We start from the raw sequence: 20,264 nt of genomic DNA, 5'->3' as shown, positions 1-20,264 counted from the left end.
CTAGCTTCTATAGTTTGAGCAGTGTCATTTGTGCAGCATGTGGTCGAGCATTGTCTTGCAAGACCATTGGCCTGTCTGTGTTGACCAATCTCAGCATCTTCATCGTGTGTTCCAACTGGTTGCAGTAGACATCTGCTATAATCAGTTGACCAGGCTTCATGAAGCTGTAGTGGATAATACTGGTGGTGGACCACCATTAGCTTTTTTTGATGAATATTCAGTTTTGGACTGTGCTTTGTCACTTTATCAAACAATTGTGCAGAATGCTTGCAGTTGTCAAAAAGAATCCATTTTTCTTCACAATATGGTGTAGAAATGGTTTGCCTTTATGTCGTGACATCAAAGGCAATCTTCAAGACGAAGTCTCTTCGGTGCTCATTTAATTCATGCAGTATCCATCTGATCAGCTTCTTTACCTTACCGATTTGTTTCATATGGTCCACTGTTGAAATAGTAAGGTCAAACCTTGCTGCTAATTAACACATAGGTTTAGATGGATTCGCTTCCACTATAGCTTTTAGCTCATCATTATCCGCCTTGGTCTCAGGTCACCCACGTGGCTCATTTTCAAGATTAAAAGCACCAAAATGGAACTTCTCAAACCATCGATGAACTGTGCGTTCATTAGCCACATCCTTTTCAAACTCTTTGTTGATATCCTGAGCTCTCTGTGCTGCATTGGTTCCACCATGGAACTCATTTTAAAATAACATGAATTTTTGACTTATCCATGGTTTCACAAAAATTGCTCTAAAAAATGTGAAAGATGATCACAAGCCAAAAATTGCATTTGAAGGACTGAGTATGTACCTTCACGATAAAAATAAAACAAGAAATGTGAAAGTGAAGTGTTAGAAATATCAGCTGTTAAGCTTAGTACTTAAGGAAATTGAACATTTTGTACTTAATAACCTAAGTACTTACAAGGAGTTAACAGTGTGTTGGGAGATAAGTTCCAAGACAATAAGTGAATTAAACCTGAAAATCATTGAGAAGATCCGTGTCCAGCCAAATTCCTCTCCATCCTATGAAAGACAATAGTACATGACAGAGTAATAGCAGTTATTCCTGCCACTCGTCCCTCAAACTTCATTTCAGCGAAACTAACCTATTGTATTTTCAGATCCCTAACTTTCAACACTCTCTCCTGCCCCATGGCCTTAGAAAATACTGACTGTTGGCCTGGGAACATCTCCACGACTCCCTTACTCCTTCAGTTAACTCCTTGCATATGGGTAGGCATGCATTTCTCCTGGGGGCTTTTGACCCTCTAAGATGTTGGGAGTCTGTCTTGTTTCTCCCACAGCAGACAGGATTTGTGTTAGAGGTAGTATTTATCATACTGCAGTGAAATTCCCTGTATGCTTATTTGACTCCTACTAGGCTGAATGTTTCTCGGTGTCAGGGAATCTATTTTGCTCACCATTCTATCTGCATTGCCCTTCTTAGGGCCTAGCCCATTACTGAATGAATAAATGAGTGAGTGAATAATTTCCTTACAACAGAATCACTCCATTTTATTGGGCAATGATTTTTCAATAGGTATGGACGAGGGAATATTAAAATTACCTGTGTGCCATTTTCAAAGCGTAGATTTCTTCCTAATCCTTCTGAAATATCTCTCACATATCAGCCCATTCGAGAGATCACTGGTATTTGCAGTGAGCAGTCAGTGTTAATGGGGATATGTGACTCAGAGTCAATCAAGGACATTCTGCAGCAACAACTAGGGAAGGCTTCAGGAGCACAGTGGCTTTGCAAACGAGCATTGGGGGGTTGAAGCATATTTGGAAAGATGTAATGGTTGAAGGACAGCAACCCAGGCAGAAGGAGGGAAGAAATGGTTTGAGCCGAGGCATAGAGGCTGGGACGTATGGCTGACATTAGCTGCACACGGAGAAGTAATGGGAAATTGGCCTCGAGGTCATAAAAGGGGAAGGCTGTGAATGCTGAGCTGTGGAGGGTGTTTATTATGGTAAGAAATAGGGCATGAGGAGGGACTTTTGTGCAGGGGAGTGGTGGTGGTAGAGTTATATTTCAGGAAGTTTTTCTAGCCATAGCATGCATAATGGATCAAAGGGGGAACGCAGGCAGGCATGGATAGCTATTTCAGTTTAACAATATTTATTCTGTGCCTAAGATGTGTTAGGTACTGGGAGAAAAGACATAATTCCTTTCCTGAGGGGACCTGTAGCCTAATGAAGCAGGGAGAAAAATGATCAGGTAATTTTAGTAAGCATGCTATGCAGTCTAGGCAGAAAATAATGCAGGCCTGAGGGAAGTAGGAGAAAAGGGAAGGTAGAGGAAGATTCAAGGGAAGCTCATGAGCTGGATTGTTTGAGGTCCTGGACCGCTTTAAAATGTCTTTAACCAACTTAAAAATAGATGTAAGAACAAAGAGAGAAGGAGCCCTTGTGTACAACCTCAATTTGAGTGATGGAAGAATGATGGTACTCAATGAAGGGCTTGTATGAGAAGGGGAACGTTTGTGGGGACAGTGAGTTCAGATTTAGACTTACTAAGCTTAAGGTACTGAGAGGGCACCGAGCAATGTTGCATGGTGATTACATAGCTTTGGTTGGAGGTGTCAGAATAGCAACTCAAACTAGTTTCTGACTAAGGGGCATTTATTGCCTTATTTAAACATTGTAGAATTGGCTTCAGGCATGATTGGATCCAGCTACATTAGGAATTGCCTTTGTCCCTTGATAGGGGTTTTTTTATGTTGGGTTCACTATCGGGCAGACCCTGTGCTCTAGGAAATGGGCCACAGTACTTACCGGGCAGGGGAGATACCATGATCACAAAGGTGGTTTTCCCAGGATGAGGCTTATCCGCTGCACTCCAGATGTGCTGACCCCTGCCATTTCCCCATATGGGGAAACTTGATGGCATAATTTGTGGTAGTGGGGGAAGTGCATTCATGCTCTCTCCTGGCATTTAAAAAAAATGAAATGGGCCGTGTATCACTGCCTGAGCTCCACACCACACACTGCACCTCCCCCGTCCAGTCCCCTGGGTCTGTGGAAAAATTGTCTTCCATGAAACCAGTCCCTGGTGCCAGAAAGGTTGGGGACCGCTGTTCTAGCAGCCCTAAGACTTCATCTCATTCTCAAGAGAAGATGCCCTTTCTCAGTAGATTATTGGTGCCATGTGGACTCTGATTGGCCTTGCTTGCCCCTACATCACTTGTGTGGCCGGGATGGAGGGGTTTACGTGATACCCTCATTGGCCAAATCGTATGACTTTCATCAAAGGGTCTGGGCAACCTCATTGTACCCAGATGGACAGAGAGTAGATGTGGGCCGTTCTCAAAAAGAAAACCAGGACACTATTACTAGAAGTAGGGGGTCTGTAAAAACAGCAGGTGTTCATTGCACAAGGCTATGTAATTTTCAAACATTTTAAGTTAACATTGCCTCGTTGGATCTTTAACATGACATTTTATGAAAAGTGTTAAAATTATCTGCAAAGCATAGGCAAAGTGGAGCTTCAGAAAGGCTAACTGGCCAAAGGCATCACAGCTGGTGCTAGTGGAGGAATCGGGATTCTATCACTCTTTGTTCCATTCAGATGTGGATGTCAGCTGGGCAATTAGAAGTGTAGGTCGTGAGCAAGACCCAGAATAAAGGATAGATGGGGAAGTCAGCCCTTGAGTGGCAGTTGTTGGACATGATGACCACAGATGTCAAAATTATAGAGAGAAAGGTGGTCAGGGAGCAGAACCAGGAGAGAAACATCCACATTTGGGAGGACAAATGTATGAAAGGGTTGCTAGCCAAGGAGAGATAGTAAGAGTTAGTCAAAAAGAAAGGAGAACGAGAAGAGTATTGCACTAAAGGCCAAAGGTAACACTTCATAAATGCTTATTTTCTTGGTTTCAAAGTGTCATTAAAGCTTAAGGGAATTTTAAGTGAAAGATTCATGACCATGGTCTGCAGATTTTGAAGGTTATAGACATGATAAAAACTATACTGTTTGCTGATGGGTAGCATCAGTTGTTTGGTGTTGATGGTGGTAATAGAAGTTAACATATGTTACATATCATGTTACATATAATAATGTACTTTTTGCTGCCTAACTCATTTACTCCTCACAATGTTCCTATAGGGCGAGTACAGTGATGTGTATTTTACAAATGAGGAAAGTGAGGTGCAGAGAGGTGAAATAACTGTCCACCCTCTCACAACCTGAATGTGTTCAGTTTGCTACCGAATCAGTCTGCTTAACTGCATTTCACTGCCCGACCTGAGCACACACAGGCATGTCTGGGCAGCACTGGAGCAGAGCAGATTAACAAAGGCCATCTTTTTTTTCTTGCAAAACAAATTTTAACCCATTGTTACACATTTTTTTTTAAGTTTGGTCTCTATTTCAAATAGAATAATTGAAAGTGTGTCAGAAAAGTGTGCCATCTGATGTTGGAGGAATCTAAGCATCATTCCTGCTCTGAAAGACTAATGGTCATTGTTTATGTGGGTATTTGTGACTGAAACATCAATAGACAAAAATAGCAGTAAGAGAAACACTAGGGCAGTTTGGGTGGCAGTATCACATCATTCTTCAGTTTTATAGTAGTGTTGGCCTTTGTCAACATTTTCTGAAGGAAAAATCATAAAGCAGCAAAAACAAAGAGCCACAAATGAACAAAACTGGAAACAGGTTAAGACCTCCTTGAAGACTTGACAGACTGTCTTTTTGTTTCGAAGCAAAGTCCTGTATTCTCTGGAAAATTCTTCCCATAATTGTTCCTTTTTCGTATCTGCTGCTCTGATTTTCTCTGATTTTCTTAGGGTGGAAAATTTCCTAATTCCTTAGCATCTTTCTGAATTTTCAACACCAATTCACAGAAGCAACTTCAAATTATATCAGCGTGGAATTTTGCTTTGATTTAAGGTGTTTCATTAGTTGTGAAATAAATAGCAGAGGAGGTCTTACTATTTATATTTTGGATTCATAGAAGAAAATGCAAATGGGTCAAAATCTATTATGCTTAGTGTTGAGCAACTGCCTTTACTTCTCATTTTGCCAGCAGATTACTCCGATTCCATTAAGGCTCTTTTGGTCTGTATCTTTCTTAATACGATGTTGAGGTGGTGTAATATATCCCTTATCACTGACTTGCATGTGTGACATGACATATATTAAAGCTCAGTACAATTTAGTCTTACTCCATATTCTTTTGCCATAATCATCAGTTAAATAAAAACCTGCTTAAGCAGATAACAACCGTCAGGGAATTTTATCATATTAAATAAAGTCTCTCTTAGTGTATAGCGCGTTTTGCACATGGCTGAGATACTCCCTCGTTCTTTCATTTTTGTTTTACTAATAATGTCCTTTAAGCTTTTTTTCCTACCATGTAAATCTAGGGGTGTGATTTAAAGTTTTTCTCACAGTGAAATTATGAGATTTGTTAATTGTGTTTTGAAACCCCCATTTTGTGAGAGTTGGGTGTAGTATATCTTATGGCTGTTGTAGGTTACTTGGTTTATTGCTATAAAGATAAATTCCAGTAACTTTGAACAGGTTTTTAAAAGTGTGGAACATTCCTCAAAAAGCTTACAGAGTTGGTTATGATGCTGAACTAATAGCATGTAGAAAACCTGGTTTGGGGAAGATGGTTCCCTGTCCTTTATGGATCTGCCACTGAAAGGGTGAATTATTGTCCTCAGCAAAATTTCCTTTCCAGCTTTCCTCATTGCTTTGACAAAGCTTCATGCCAGAATGCTCTGCCATTGAGTTCTCCGCTGCCCTCACTCTGGTATGAGGGTTTCCACACTGATATTAGAGATATTCACATCAATATCGAGACTGGTGTCTAGTCGAAGCCCCTTGGGTTTTTGTTCTGAATTGCTTGAAATCAGCGCTTTCTCACAACACGTTTGGCAGTTTTTCATATGTCTTTTAAATTTTAATTATAACCTATCAAGTCTTAAGCAATTACTTCTGGGTTAGATTCTTGATGAATGTCATAGCAGGGTATTTTACGTCTGGTTCTAATATTTTAAAAGCCAATTTATATGGAAATTCATTTAATACACAGTCAATACACAGAGACGTGCAAAAATCTAAGTCAAAATGGAAAATCAATTCACTGTGATGTAGTGGGTCTTCTGTTAACAAAGGATTTTGCTCAGGACTAGGTTCGGCTGTCAGTACTTAACACTCAAAATATTGTAGTTTAGAAAAGATGGCAATTTATTTTTCCTACTCAAGAAAGGGGAGGTAGTTTGCTCAAGGCTGGTATGGTCTACGTGACAGGGACTCAATTTCCTTCAGTCTTATTGCTCTACTGTTATGCATGATTTCTATTCCTAAGGACACCTTGTGGGCCAATATGGCTGCTGGAATTCCAACTATTACATCTGTGCTCCACCCAGCAGGAAGGAAGAGGGTAGGGGTAGAGGGGAAGAAGGCTAAGCTTTTCCTTTTAAAGACACTTTCTGGAAGTAGTAGACAAAAATTATTCATACAACCATATCTGGCATCAAGGGAAAATAGGTAACTTTTTTCTAGATGACCCTGTGCCCAGTTAAAAATTGGAGTTCTATTAGATATTGAAAAAGGGGAGACTAGATACTGGAGAATGATGAACCATCCTTGCCACATAGAGTAATTTTCAAGACATGATTTTTAACACATCTTTTTGCCTTTTTATTGACCATGCAGAAAAGTCAATAGTTCTCACAAGTGTTAATAGCTATTATATGTAAAAGGACTAGCATGGTGTTTGGCACATAGTACAAAATCATCAACTCCTGATCAATCTATTTTAGTTCTAACCCCCAAAAGCACCTAATGTCATAGGTTATTGGTCAAGCAAACTTTAATAAGGGACATTTTGTAGATCATACACCAGTCTTTGTAAAATAATAGCAGCAGCTAACAGGGCAGAGAGATCATTTGTACTAGGGTGTTCAGAACACTCTGTATCTTCTCTATGTAGAAGATAAATGAACAATTACAAGTGTTGGTTAAATGATTTCAAGGTAAAACCATTATCTCAGAAACTGAAGCTCAGAGAGGTTAATTGGGAAATAATTTAGAGAAGCAATTGAAAACCATGCCCAGTCATTTGATCCCAACTAGAATACTAACTCTGCATTTTCACTGGTTATATCACCTTGGATGGCTTTCTTAATCTGTGTGAATCTCTTGTTTTTGCAGTTAGGCAATAAATGAGAGAGCTAGATTCAGGAGTATTTCTTCTCAATCCAGGGCTTTTCTATCCTGCTTTTTGGTAATATTCATATGGAAGATCCTCTGATTGCACCTGCCTTGAAACAGGCAGAGCTGGTGAAGAGGTTAAAGGTGAATGACATTAGAATATGCCATTACATATTTTTCAGCCACACAGATGCCCACAGCTCCTTAAAAAGCCTTGATATCAGACTAGGCAAGAGTTTTGTAGTTCTAGAACTCCTCATTCCTTCTTCCTCCTAAGTCATGTGTTCTGTAAATAAAGAGATAGGAGGTAGACTAGGGATACAGGAGACTCCAGATGTTACCCTGTTTTCTGGGAAGTATTAATGACATAGGGCAAGGATCTTCCAAACTAAATCATTCACAAGACACCTTCAACATTTGTACCCTACCTGCATATACCAGTACGGTTGGTTCCTTAATCTTTACATTGACTTTTACATTTTAACAGCTTCATTCTGCACAGATATCTATGAAATCCAGCTTTGATGGGATAATTACATTTTCTTCCAAATATATGTCAAAATAAATATAACTGTTAATTTTTATGGGGTGTGTCTGTCTTTTCACAAGTCCTCAGAGTTGTTGGATGACATTTTGGGGAGCCCAGAATAGTGGAATGAGCATGATCCATGAAGTTCTACACTGCTCAACTTGTGATTTTGGACTGGTTATTAATTAATCTCTCAGCCATAACTTCCTCACCCTAGAGGTGTGAATAATATCTACCTCAACAGAGTTGTCTCGGGGTTAAGTGAAAAGGGATAGCCAAGAAGACTAGCACAGTGTTTGGCAGTGTAGAAAGTGCTCAGCAAATGTCTTTTCTTCTTGAAGTCTGGAAATAACAGACACGCAAACTGGAACTATTCATTCTCAAAAGCAGGAGACAGTGAAGTGCCATAATGATTTCCGTAGATGATAGTAAGTTGTGTGCCAGGTCAGAAATGGGAAAGGGCTGAAGCTTACTAGAATGAAGGAGGAAGGGAGACCTTGGGTAGGCGGAGAGCTGTTCATCCTAGCCTCTCCGGCTCTCCTGGCCCTTGCTAGCTACACAACATGTGGTCCAAGGATCAGCACCACCTGGGAGCTTGTTAGAAACATGGCATCTCTGGCTTCTCCCCAGGCCTGTTGAATCAGGTTTCCTTTTAACAAAATCCTTAGGTGGTTTGTGTGTATGAGAAGCCCTGTTATGGGCACTGATATCCTATCTAAAACTTATTTCAAGTAGGGGGCTAGTTCTGGCTCTAAGTGTGTACCCTGCACCAGTATCACCTGGGTCTTGCTGCTTTAAAATGCAGATTTTCAGGCCTCACATCAGCCTGGGACCTGGATATGCATTCTTAGGCAGTGTGCATGTGATTTTTAGGGCATTTGTTTGGTAACTGCTATTCTAAGGCTTAAACCAATTGATAGAAACTCTGCCTTTATTCTTCATAGGTATTTGCATTCCAATGAAGAAGAAGGTCTGTAAAGAAATGAAAGACAGCCCTCATTGTGCTGTTAGCAAGCATTAATGGGAGGACCTGAATTCAACCTATATGTGCCTGGAGTCCCCCATCACAAGGTCACATGATAACAAAGCTTCCTAGGCAGGCCATATCTTAGCAATGTCATTTTTTCTTTTTTTTTTTCCTTTTTGTATTTTACATTTGATTTCTTTTTTTGTAACATTTTGTTTTTTAGCCGTGCTATCAAGACTAATCAGGATCTTCTCCCAGAAACTCCATGGACGCACATTTTCTACAATGATTTTTGGGGAACTCTTCTAACCCACAGTGGCAGCCACAAGTCCTACCGGCCACTCTGCACTCTTTCTTTTCGCCTGAACCATGCCATTGGAGGGTTGAATCCCTGGAGCTACCATCTTGTCAATGTCCTGTTGCATGCAGCAGTCACTGGTCTCTTCACAAGCTTCTCCAAGATCCTCTTTGGTGATGGATACTGGACCTTCATGGCTGGCTTGATGTTTGCCTCACACCCCATTCACACAGAGGCAGTGGCCGGAATCGTGGGAAGAGCTGATGTCGGGGCCAGTCTCTTCTTTCTCCTGTCCTTGCTCTGCTACATTAAACACTGTTCTACAAGAGGCTACTCAGCCACGACTTGGGGCTGGTTCCTGGGGACGGGACTGTGTGCAGGATGCAGCATGTTGTGGAAGGAACAAGGAGTGACTGTTCTTGCGGTTTCGGCAGTTTATGATGTCTTTGTCTTTCACAGGCTGAAAATGAAACAGATATTACCTACCATTTACAAAGTAAGTGATTGTTGGCTCTTGAGCATTGGATTACTGAGTAATCTACTTGCTTTGTCCTTTGCCACCATTTAAAAAGCAAATTTGTTCCTCTTCAAGTAGAATTTAAAATAAGTTCCTTTTTGATCTTCGGTAAGTGGAAGTGTCCTTGACCTTTCACTGCTAAGCAGGGTTTCAGTTGCTGAATGTTTTATTTCTCAGATTTCTTATTTTCATAATTTCAAAGGTGGTAAAAGAATAATTTTGCCATGTAAAGAATATGCATCTTTTTTTATTCTGTTTCTGCCCAAATTCTCTTTGATCCAATTTTATTGTCTTTAATGTATATTTGTAAAATTAACACAGCTGATAATAGAAGTTAGATGCTAGAAGACTCTGTAGAGGGGAAATCCTTTGCCATTTGTTAATATTACTCTTCCTGAGTTGACTTTGGAAAACAACTCTCTCTGTAGTGCACTGGGAAGTCAAATTCTTAAACAATGAATCATATTCACCTTTTCCTTGTTGTAGAGTGTAAGAATAGAAGAGTCAAAATAAAAAGTGGTTGTTATTAAGTTTTGCCCAGAGGCCAACTAAGACCTTTGCCTCAGGGCTTAATATTCCTTCTTCTGTATTTCCCTTAGTGGTTTCCAAGGCAATGTTATTTGAAGGTCACAGAAGCATTTTAGGATCCCCATACACTTAAAGAGAATGGGCGATTTTCTGCTAGAATATTGAGGAGAGACATTGAGGGGACTGAGCATCTTGAGAAACTGCCTACTTTCCCATCTTGCCATCCTCCTTCACTCAGCTGAAACACCCTTTCTTTGACTTCAAAGACTGAACTTGGCCCAGGGTTCCCAAACCTTGGCCGTGTTTTAGGCAAGCTCCCACCTTTCTTTTGGAAGCAAGGAAGGAATTATACTGGATGTGGGGAAACTGTTAAGTTTTCCTAGTTTTGACTACTCTTTCTCCCCTCAATTACCAATTTTATCTAAAACTGGATTAGGAAGAAATGAAAGAAAAATTAAGAAAAATAGAAAAGCGAACATTTATTTTTAAAAATTGAGATTTTTTTTTTTTTTTTCCACTTAGTAGGCAGGGTAATCATTGCAGTGCTTTTGCTCGGCAGGAAGCCTAACCTTTTTCTGCTTAGAATTCAAGTATCAAGGGCTTAATGAAGTTCTTTTGTGATTTCAATTAAATGCTGAAACTTTACAAGAGAACTCTGGTTAGAGTCTGATGCTTGAAAACAACATATGGTTTGAAAGTCAAGCTCTTAATTTCAAATCAACTTTAATTATTTCAGTATTTCAAGGAGATTTAAGAGAGAGTAAATTGTTTTCTTCTAAAACTGTGTCATCAATAGTAACAAACTTTCTTGTTTTACTGGAAATACAAATAGGATAAGTATAATTCATGTCCTTGTCCTTATGAAGATTGTGATCTATTTGAGGACACAGGCTCAGTGGCTGTGTCAGGACCTCCTGTTGGTAGCCTGTGAAACATTGTGGTTTCTTATACAGAATTTCCATTTTACCATCTCATGAATTAGAAAATTGTTTTGCTATGTCGATTCGGGACTTGCTTTTAGGATCTTTTGAAGTTGTCTTCCAAGACATTTTCAGTTTTCTAAGCGTATTTTCAAGGACAGAGTTGCTTATTATAGAGCTCCTTGTTCTAAGTATGTTCTATACAATATTTGGGACATACTTATAATAAAAAATTATTCATAGTTTATCTGAAATTAAAATTTATCTGGGCATCCTGTATTTTGTCTGGCAACCTTAACTCATGTAACTGCTGCTTAAGAAAATAAGAACTGGCACTAGGAAAGGAATTTCTAAGAGTAGAGAGTGTGAAGTTCTCTGTGCTACGAGAGAGAACTTAATACTGTTGAAAGTTGGGTCCTGAGATGTTTTTAAATGGATACTTGCCCGGGCTCTCCTGGCAACCACCGCTTGCAGAGCTGAGCAGCAGCAAGGAGAGTGGGGGGGAGCAAGACCCTTCATCTGAGAGTTGCTGTCTCATCTTAGCTCTTTCTGTCATGCTTAGGTTTGGGGCCAGTGAACTTAATAAAGAAATTGCGATAACAGACTTCATAGATTTGTAAGGAACTGTAGAGATCATCTTTGCCACTCTCCTAATTTCCGGTTGAGGTGTAGAGAGCCAGAGAGGTATAGGTTACTTAGAAAACCGTAGAATCACTAGGTCTAGAACACACATTTCCGACTGTTTAGTGATCTGTTTGCTACACTCTGAAAGTGTGAATTAGAACAAACAGATGTGAAGTCAAATGACTACACAGTAGAAAGGAAAATAACGTGGAACAGAATCTTAACCCATAGAGGCTAGGTAATATTGGGCTAATTCTATGATCTAATTTCTTTATCTAAAAATGGAGGCAGTTATTGTTCTCACCTAGTGTTATGAGGATTATGTGAAATTGTGGGGTGTTCAGTGTGAGCTGGAGTGTTCTGTATTTGGGCAGAACCTAATATGTGTTAGTTGAAGGGAGCAGAAATATTGGTGGAAATTGTAATTCTTTATCTTTTAACCTTTGCTTTCTTAAGATAAACTTCTAGTTGTTTTTACAGATACGGTGTTCAACAGCATGTGAAGTGTAAGGGCTGCTTAGGAATTGACTAAAGCTGAAGCAAGCAGATCTAAGCACAACCCTGCATTTAGAATCTCACAGTTGTGAAGCTCATTAACACTAGCATAGATTGCATATGGCAGTTATGGAAAATTCCATATTCCATCTGCAAGATACATAGATTCCAATGCTTGGGGTGAGTTAGAGGAAATTCTTTCTGAAGGAAGTAGACTGAAAGACTTAAGATCCTTTTCAGCTTTAAAAGAATAATCATATTATTACCAACTCTGCATCATAGTTATCATCATTTGCCAGGTTAAATAAACTTCCTTGCCCTATCAAAATAGAACTCATATAGAAACAGGAAACTCCACACAAATGTTTAACTCTATTATGCAAATTAGAGAACCAGCCAAGTACTTAAAACCTAAAAAATGGTGGTCATCTTGAAGCTCAAAAGGGTTAGGACCAGAGGGGCAAGGCTCTCCATTTTTATACTTCGGTCAGTAATGTTTTTGTCATACATACCAGTCACACTCAGCTTCTCTTTTCACAGTATCGGTGCTTTGGGGTCTATAACTCTTATTTGAATCAGACGCCGGCTCCCGAACTCACATGCCTGCAAGGGCCGTGCAGAAGGGACTATGGGGAACTGGAAGTCCTGCCCTACCACTGTCCTCTCCACTCTATTATTGTATTAAGAAAATGCAGGGTTCTGTCTAGTAGAGCTTAAGGGTTTTTTTTGTTTTGTTTTGTTTTTTAAAGAAGACAAAATCTGAATTTTTCTGTGTATGTGTGTTTCTTTTAAATATTGGTTACTAATTAAAAAACAAATAAACCTCATTAGGGCCAGACAAAATTTTTGAGCTGGCTAAATTTGGCCAGTTTAGACTCATCTATTATAAGACTCACACAAATGATGCACGTGTCCACATTATGTGTCGGGCTTTTGCAGTTCTGCAAAGGAAATGTGGAAGCTATATTTTTCTTTGATAAAGTGAATGGGAAAGATAAGTACCTGGCATATAGTAGATATTTAGTATTTAATGAACAGTGTTTATATCTGCCAGGCACTGTTCTTAGTGTGCTAAAAACGTTAACACATTTAACTGCTTCTTGAAAGAAGTAATATGACTTATGAAATAATATGGTTGAATGCTGACAAACAGTAATTTTGTCAGTAGTAAGAAAGATTTGTCAGAAAACACTAAATATATAAAGCCTTCAGAAATATGTATGAACAAAAATCAGTGTTTTAAAAAAGCTCTTAGCTCCAGGATTCTGTTTAATGTGTTTCCTACATTATCCCTGGCCTCTAACATACCATCTGGCATCTAGTAGATACTTAGTAAATTATTGAATTCACACTTATTTAAGATTTACCTTTTTAACAGTATACAGCTGAAATGTTAAAGTGAAATCCTGTACAATGGGAATTTCATTCCTGGGTTAGTGGAGTCTGGAAGGTGGGATTGGAAAACATGCATGTCAGAAAAATAAATTTTCTTGACCTCTGACCAAATGATTGTTTTAGCGTTCCTTAGATTACTTTCACTTACTTAGTTTTATGTCATCAAAAAAAAAAAAGAAAAGAGTCGGGGGGGGGGACCCTTGAAATACACTTAAACTAGCCTTACAAATAAATATTAGACTTTTATCTCCCCACAAAATTTTTTACAAGCCTCCCATGACCCCAGGAGGTACATGGGTAATAAAATCAGTAAAAGCAACATTTTTCTTACTCAACATCAGTCGTGGCTTGCCTACTGGCCATTTTCTGTGCTTATTTAACATCTGTTAACTGTTTTAATGTGGAAACATCTTTTCCCCCTTTATTAGCCGCATAATCACTTTTTCAGTTACAGGTGGAAAATTTAAAAACAAGGAAATCTGAAAGTCAACATAGCAAGTCTAATAATTGCCCAAGATAATTTGGAAAAATGAAACCCTTTTGGTTTGATCTTTTCAAAATTTCTCTAAAGATGAATACCTTTGTTTTGCTATAATTACTTCCATGATGTGCATTATCTGGGTAAACTCTCCTTAAAATTGTGTGCCTCTTTCATGTAAACAAGATAAGGTTATTTTATTATAAGGGAAAATGGGAGGCATTGTCACTTTTGAAAAAAACAAGTCATCTCTTTCTAGAAACATTTTTTAATGCAAAGCAGCATATGAATGATGGAAATTGCTCATGGTGAATGAAGTTGACCTTTGTCTTGAATATTGCTTGAGCTTGATTCTATATTAAGATGTAGTGATCAGACCAAAACTAACAAATACCCCATATTGCCAGATCATTTAGTGGGTTTATCTTAAGAATGATTTCTGAGGATGGCAGTTTGTTCTGTTAAAGGTTTTTGGTTCATCACTGTCTAAGCACTACAGATATTAAATGTGGTGCTTCTGTAGTTCTGACTATTTTGTGTGACTCTATGTATAGAAGAGCATGAAAAAGGAGATGCTTAGCCTGTAGGTATTTGCATATTGAATCCACATGTGCTTTTTTATTTGATTAGCTGCTGGGGATGACATTGATGGAATCTGTTATCATTTATGGCTTTGTCCCTTTGTTTCTAGATTAGGTTGTGGTTTTGTTCCAGTTGTGACCCTCATATTGATTGCACAGAATGAAATATGATGTATTTGCCATTTCTGATTTTCTTCAGTCAACATCTGTGCCACTCCAAGTAGTATTACTACTTTATGATCTTTGTTCCCTTTATTTGCCTTACACTTGACTTTGTAAGAATCCAGATATATATAGCAAGATACTCTGATTCTGATCACAGTATTTCCTAGCTTTATTGAAACTGTAGGGCTCTTTGTCATGCACTTGCAAATGAATTTGGATTTCCTCCCAGTAAACTTGTTGCATTTAATATTCATGACCTGTAGTACTATAAAACTTTGAACAGCTGCCAACACTGCTAACTAGATAATACCACAAAGTTGAGGCTCAAAAATATTTTACAGTTCATGGAGTCATAGATAAATAAGGTATTTTATTCCTGCAGGTTGGCTCCTTTGCTCCGCTGATTTAAGATGATTCTGTGTTCTATGCAGTTTAGGTTCAAGTTGAGTAATTCAGACTTGGGAAGCTCAAACCATTGCAAGCATTTAGAAAGCTTGCATTACAGTGTTAATGCTTGGAACAGTGATCTAATCACACATTATCATTTAAAAAATTAAATATTCATCTTTGTGCCAGACACGGTATTAGGTGATGTGGGGATTCAAAGATGAATTGACGAGAACATGCCCATAGGGACTTGATAGAGCAGTATGAAGTTGAGAATAGCGCATATAAATGTAGAACCAAAATTCAAGCTGGAAAGTGGCGAGGGAGATAAGGGATGCATTGGGAGAGCTGGGGGAGTTGAGAGGAAGCAGAGGTGCTCTCAGCTGAGGAGATCAAGGAAAGCCTTATAGAACAGAGACATTTGAGCAGGGCCTCAAAGGAGAATTTAAGATACAGGGATTTATCAATTGGAGAGGTGAGGGAAGAGTACAAGACACAGCATGAGCAATACACAGAAGGAAACTTACAGCAAGTTACTGGGAACTACTGAGTATGTAGAGTGCATATAGTTTATAGAGGAAAATGAGTCAGAGGTAGATTGAGACCACTTAGTATGTATAGTGCTATAGGAGCCTTTTTAAGGTATATCGTAGCTCCCAAAATGTTGGGTGACAATGCATGGTTTTTAAATGTGCTTGCACTTTGGTCTATAGAAGAAGCCTAGGAAGGAATATTCAAGATGGCTCCATCTAGCCACCCGTGGGGACTGTCCTTTCTGTGCCCTAAACCTGAGGGAAGGGATCCTTTGGTGATGAGACAGAGTCAGACACAGGAATTGAGGTTTATATCACATTCAGTGAGTGTGTCTCATATCAGTGTGTATGTCATTCTTTAGCATTAAATAAAAAACATTTTCTGAAGGTTAGTAATTTCTTACTGAGTTGTATTTGGCATAGTGTTATGCAGTCCTATTGAGAAACAAGGAGTCCTTCAGGGCTTTCTCCTGTGTCCATTTTTCCAACATTGTTTAACAATGTTCAGATACTACCATGAATGGCCACAAGTACAAAATCCCTCTTTGTACAGAAAGACAGGGAAAAAAAATTAAAAGGCTGCTTTTTGCAGTACGGAATAAAATACTCTATCAGCACTGAATTTCAACCAGTTAACTCAATACTCCGTCAGTGAAAATGACACGCAAATTGGATCTCGTGATGAATAAATAATGAGTCTCATTGAAATCTTCTATGCTGTTCTCATAACACTATGTCTGGGATGCGTATTACATCACTCGGCTCAATTTTCGATAACCTGCTGCCTCAGAGGAATCAAATTGACCGAGGGGGATCCCTTGGCTATCAGGTTACTCGTGCTCGGCTAGGTACTGTTAGTTTCACAGAAAATAATGTGGTTTGCACAAATTTGAAACCCATTGTCGTTGCCTAGAAGCCAGATTCCTGTCTTTAAATGCCTAGAACAATGGAAATGATAATTTAGTGTTGATTTCTTAAATGAAATTTTAGCTGTAGAAAGCCAGATTCCATGAGTACATCAGAGATTCCTTAAAAAGCATGAATGGAATAGGGTGGATAAAACTGTTAAACGCATTGATAGCTAAAATACATGTGAGAGGTGACTATGGCATAGTTGCATAGTGTTGTAAGTTTAATTTTTCTTTTAAACATTCAAGTATCATAACTATTAATCATAGCATTTCTTTCTTCAAAAGGGATAATACGATATCGAAAGGGAAGAACAGCATCTTCCAATGGCAGTCTGTGGTGGTTTTGTGGTAGGAAGGTCAATGTGCCCTTGTCTCTACAGTGCCACAGCAGCACCCAGATGGCTCCTCTATGCTCTGCTGGTCTGATTATAACTCTTGCATCAAGCAAAATAGCATGAATTCAGAATTTAATACATGTTTCTTCAGTAATTATGGCCTTGATTAGTGAACTCAGTGTTTGCGTTCAAAGGACAATTTCTTTCTTTCTCTACATGTTTATTCATTTAATTTCAGGAAATCCAATAAAATGCAAAGATCATAATACTCCTTGATAGGATGGGGTCTGCAATGCCTTTGTTTTAGTATGTGGTTGTCACTTCGCTTATAATTTAAGGTTCAAAGAAAACAGCAGGAACAACATGGGAAAAATGAAGGACATTAAAAAAAAGTTAGTTTTTAGTAATTGAAGACTTGGAAACTATAGCCAGAACTTCCATTAAAATATTGCTAAACATAAACCATATACCAAGTACATTTAATTAAGACTGATATGCAATATCAATTGTGGGTGTTTAAAAATAAATACAGGTTGTATATTTAAAGACTAAAAAAAGAAACTCAGTATTTTAATTTTGTGAATTGAGTTGTTATGCCTGTTAGCAGACCAACCAGCCTTTTGAGGGCATTATCTTACTTTTTATGTACAAACACTAAGTTCTCTTCTCTCAAAATAGGGTTTATGTGTGAGTGTGTTCTGTCAGAGCAAACAGCATGGATACAAGCATATATAACAGTCAGATTATACCAAGGCTTTACATGAATGAGTTGAGTGCATTTCCATAACTTTAATGAAATAGAAAACTCCAAAGTACATGGAATTATTATTTCTCCTAATTTGAAGATTCTGGTGAAATTTGCCAGTTTGAATTGTATGTACTTTCTTTTTTCTTAAGCCCTTGTGATATAGTGTGATAAAAGTTAAATATATTTAATACTGTGAAAAGAACTAGTGTTTACTTTGAATAACCATTTGGTATTTGGTTAATCTTTTCATGCAGAGGTGCACATATGGCCGTTGTGGAAAAGCCATTAGATGAGAGCCTGCAGATAAAGGTTTAAATAGAAATGTGGTCATTTTCTAGCTGTGTAACCTTGGGAAAATTACTAAATTTCTTGGAACATCAGCTACATGATCTGTAAAATCAAGAATATAATATTTACTGGATGGTGTTAGGTATAAATGTAGTAAGCGTGTACACTCTTCAGTCAAGTTCCTTTCTTTAGTAGGTATCATCACTGTCATCAGCATTTTACTGCATTTCTACAGCATTTTAATAGTAGTGAACTTCTATCTGTCATTTTGTGGAGCACTCAATTAGCGTGACTGTGGCTATTCTTGACTAGTTAATGGATGCAAGATGAAATGTCAATCAACAAAGAATGGAATGCTTGCCATCCTGTTCACTAGCGCTGATAATTAAAAGACAGCTCAGGAAAAGTCTTTCTCAAGGATAATTCTTCTAAACAGCATGATTTGATCATTTATCATTTTGCTTGATTGAAACCAAGTATATGTCTGTTGCTAATATCTTATCATCTCATACTTCTATATCCTATTTTTTTCCCCTTTTGGGCTCAGGAGGGTGCTGTTGCTTATGTAGTAGAGGGGAGACAAGCTTTGCTATTCTCCCACCACCACCCTCCTTCCTATATATTTCCTTTTAGCCAGGTTTATAGTAAAGAAAATTAGTTCAGTAGCTGCAATATCTTGCAGCATTAAAGTCTCTCTCTCTCTCTCTCTCTTTTTTTTTTTTTTGTGAGAAAGAAGAAGCACTGTTACCACCTAAGGGTGAATGTTAATATCTTTCCTTCTCCTATTCTTCCTCAACCTGGCAGGCAATATTGTTGCACCTGATTCCAGAATCTCTATTATAACAAACGTTTACAGGGAATCATTGAGGCTGTTTTTGTTGTTGTTCAATGGTTCAGTTTATTTCCCTACCTCCTAGAGAGAGAATAGAAGGCAGAAAGTTTTGTCTTTAAAGCAATACTATTTTCTGGCTGCCAAAAATATTTCATAGAATATTTGGACACCTTAATAACATTCAGAACAAATTATTTTTACAGAAACTTAAATCTTAGTAACTTTAGCTTGCAGAGACAAATCTATAGATAAAATTGGTTTTCGATTTCAGAAAATCCAGTATTTAAGAATCCAATATTAAGAATCTGATTTAACTGACAGATGATACAAGGGGTGAGTGGATGGGGTGATCATTGACTTAAAACGCTTCAGTATTCATCATGAGTTTTTTTTGAACATACCAAACTTGGGCAATCATCAGCCCCTCATGGGAAAACTATTTTAAACTAGAGATGATAGCACAGAACTGGAAGCTACCAAATAAGAATGTTTTGGTCTGTTTACTTTTTGTTTGTGTTTCAGGGGTTGAGAGTGAGCTGGTGGAGAGGTGGCAGGAGGGAACCTTTTTTTAAAAGCTCTCCCCGTGATTTTGATGAGCAGCTAGGTTTGGGATTCACTGACGTACATTGAGAATCTGATTCTCTCATACAATGTCATTAAATATTATAAAATACTCAGAAAAACACAAGATTTTGTAGCTGGAGAAGTATATTAGAAACCATCGATCCACCTCCATAGTACCACCTCTTTAGAATTTGAGGTCCATGGAAATTAGGCACATGATTAGTTGAGAGTAGAGCCAGCAGTATACTCTAGGCTTTGCTCTCTGGGCTAACACATTTATCACTATACACATTGCCTCCCATCCCTCAATTTTTTAAAACTTGTTATTATGGAAATTTTTAATTGCCCAGTTGGATTTCAATTAGACTAGAGACTAGTATCACACTTCCATGAACCCATCACTCCAGTTTATCACTAATTATGATTCTGCCCTTTTTATTTCATCCTAGGCTCTCTTTTCCTATTAATAATTATAAACTTCCCCTTGAAATTAAGTTGTTTTGTTTTTTTTTTTTCCCCTCCTCCCAAGCTGCCCTTCCTTCTTCCACCCAACCAAACTAGCTTCTGATAGGGTTTCATTATGTGTTTTGTCATCCTAGTGCTCCAGCTTGATTTAAGGCCACATTCAGATGGACTACTTGCTTCTGTGTAGCTACCACAAGCTTAACATGGAGTATAATCACAGTGTATTTTTTTTCCTAACTTGGTTAATTTCCTTTACTAACACTGTGGCACTGTTGACATAGGCTACCCCTGTTTCTCTCTGCTGAGCTTAAGATTGGTCTTCAAGTGGGGAAATAGATAGCAGGGCAGCTCTTCTCTACTTTCTTCCTGCTCTTCAAGGAACCACTGGACAGACTCAGCAACAAGGAATATTTTAGACGTTAGCAGTAGACACATCAGCTGGAGTGTGTAATCTTCATTCTGTTACTTGTAAATCAGGAAGGTGGTGGGATTTTAAGGCTCTAGTGGTGGCATATTTTAAAGTTTCTTTGACCT

At 38.4% G+C, this 20,264-nt stretch overlaps 1 protein-coding gene and 1 non-coding gene across 3 annotated transcripts in view; both read left to right on the top strand.

Moving 5' to 3' along the window:
- The window catches only part of TMTC2 (transmembrane O-mannosyltransferase targeting cadherins 2), a 370,759-nt gene that overhangs the window by 141,948 nt on the left and 208,547 nt on the right, over positions 1 to 20,264 (top strand). For both annotated transcript variants that reach the window (XM_045553293.1, XM_045553294.1), the window contains exon 2: positions 8,890 to 9,460. In XM_045553293.1, coding sequence (XP_045409249.1) covers positions 8,890 to 9,460 — 571 coding nt within the window. The remainder of the gene's footprint in view (positions 1 to 8,889; positions 9,461 to 20,264) is intronic.
- Positions 2,773 to 2,936, top strand: LOC123640962. Its single transcript, XR_006736184.1, has one exon. It is a non-coding gene; the product is annotated as a U1 spliceosomal RNA (small nuclear RNA).

This window comes from Lemur catta, chromosome 6 (assembly GCF_020740605.2).
Source record: "Lemur catta isolate mLemCat1 chromosome 6, mLemCat1.pri, whole genome shotgun sequence".
Lineage (NCBI taxonomy): Eukaryota > Metazoa > Chordata > Mammalia > Primates > Lemuridae > Lemur > Lemur catta.
Note: the sequence above shows the minus strand (reverse complement) of the source record. Positions and strands in the feature narration are given on the sequence as shown.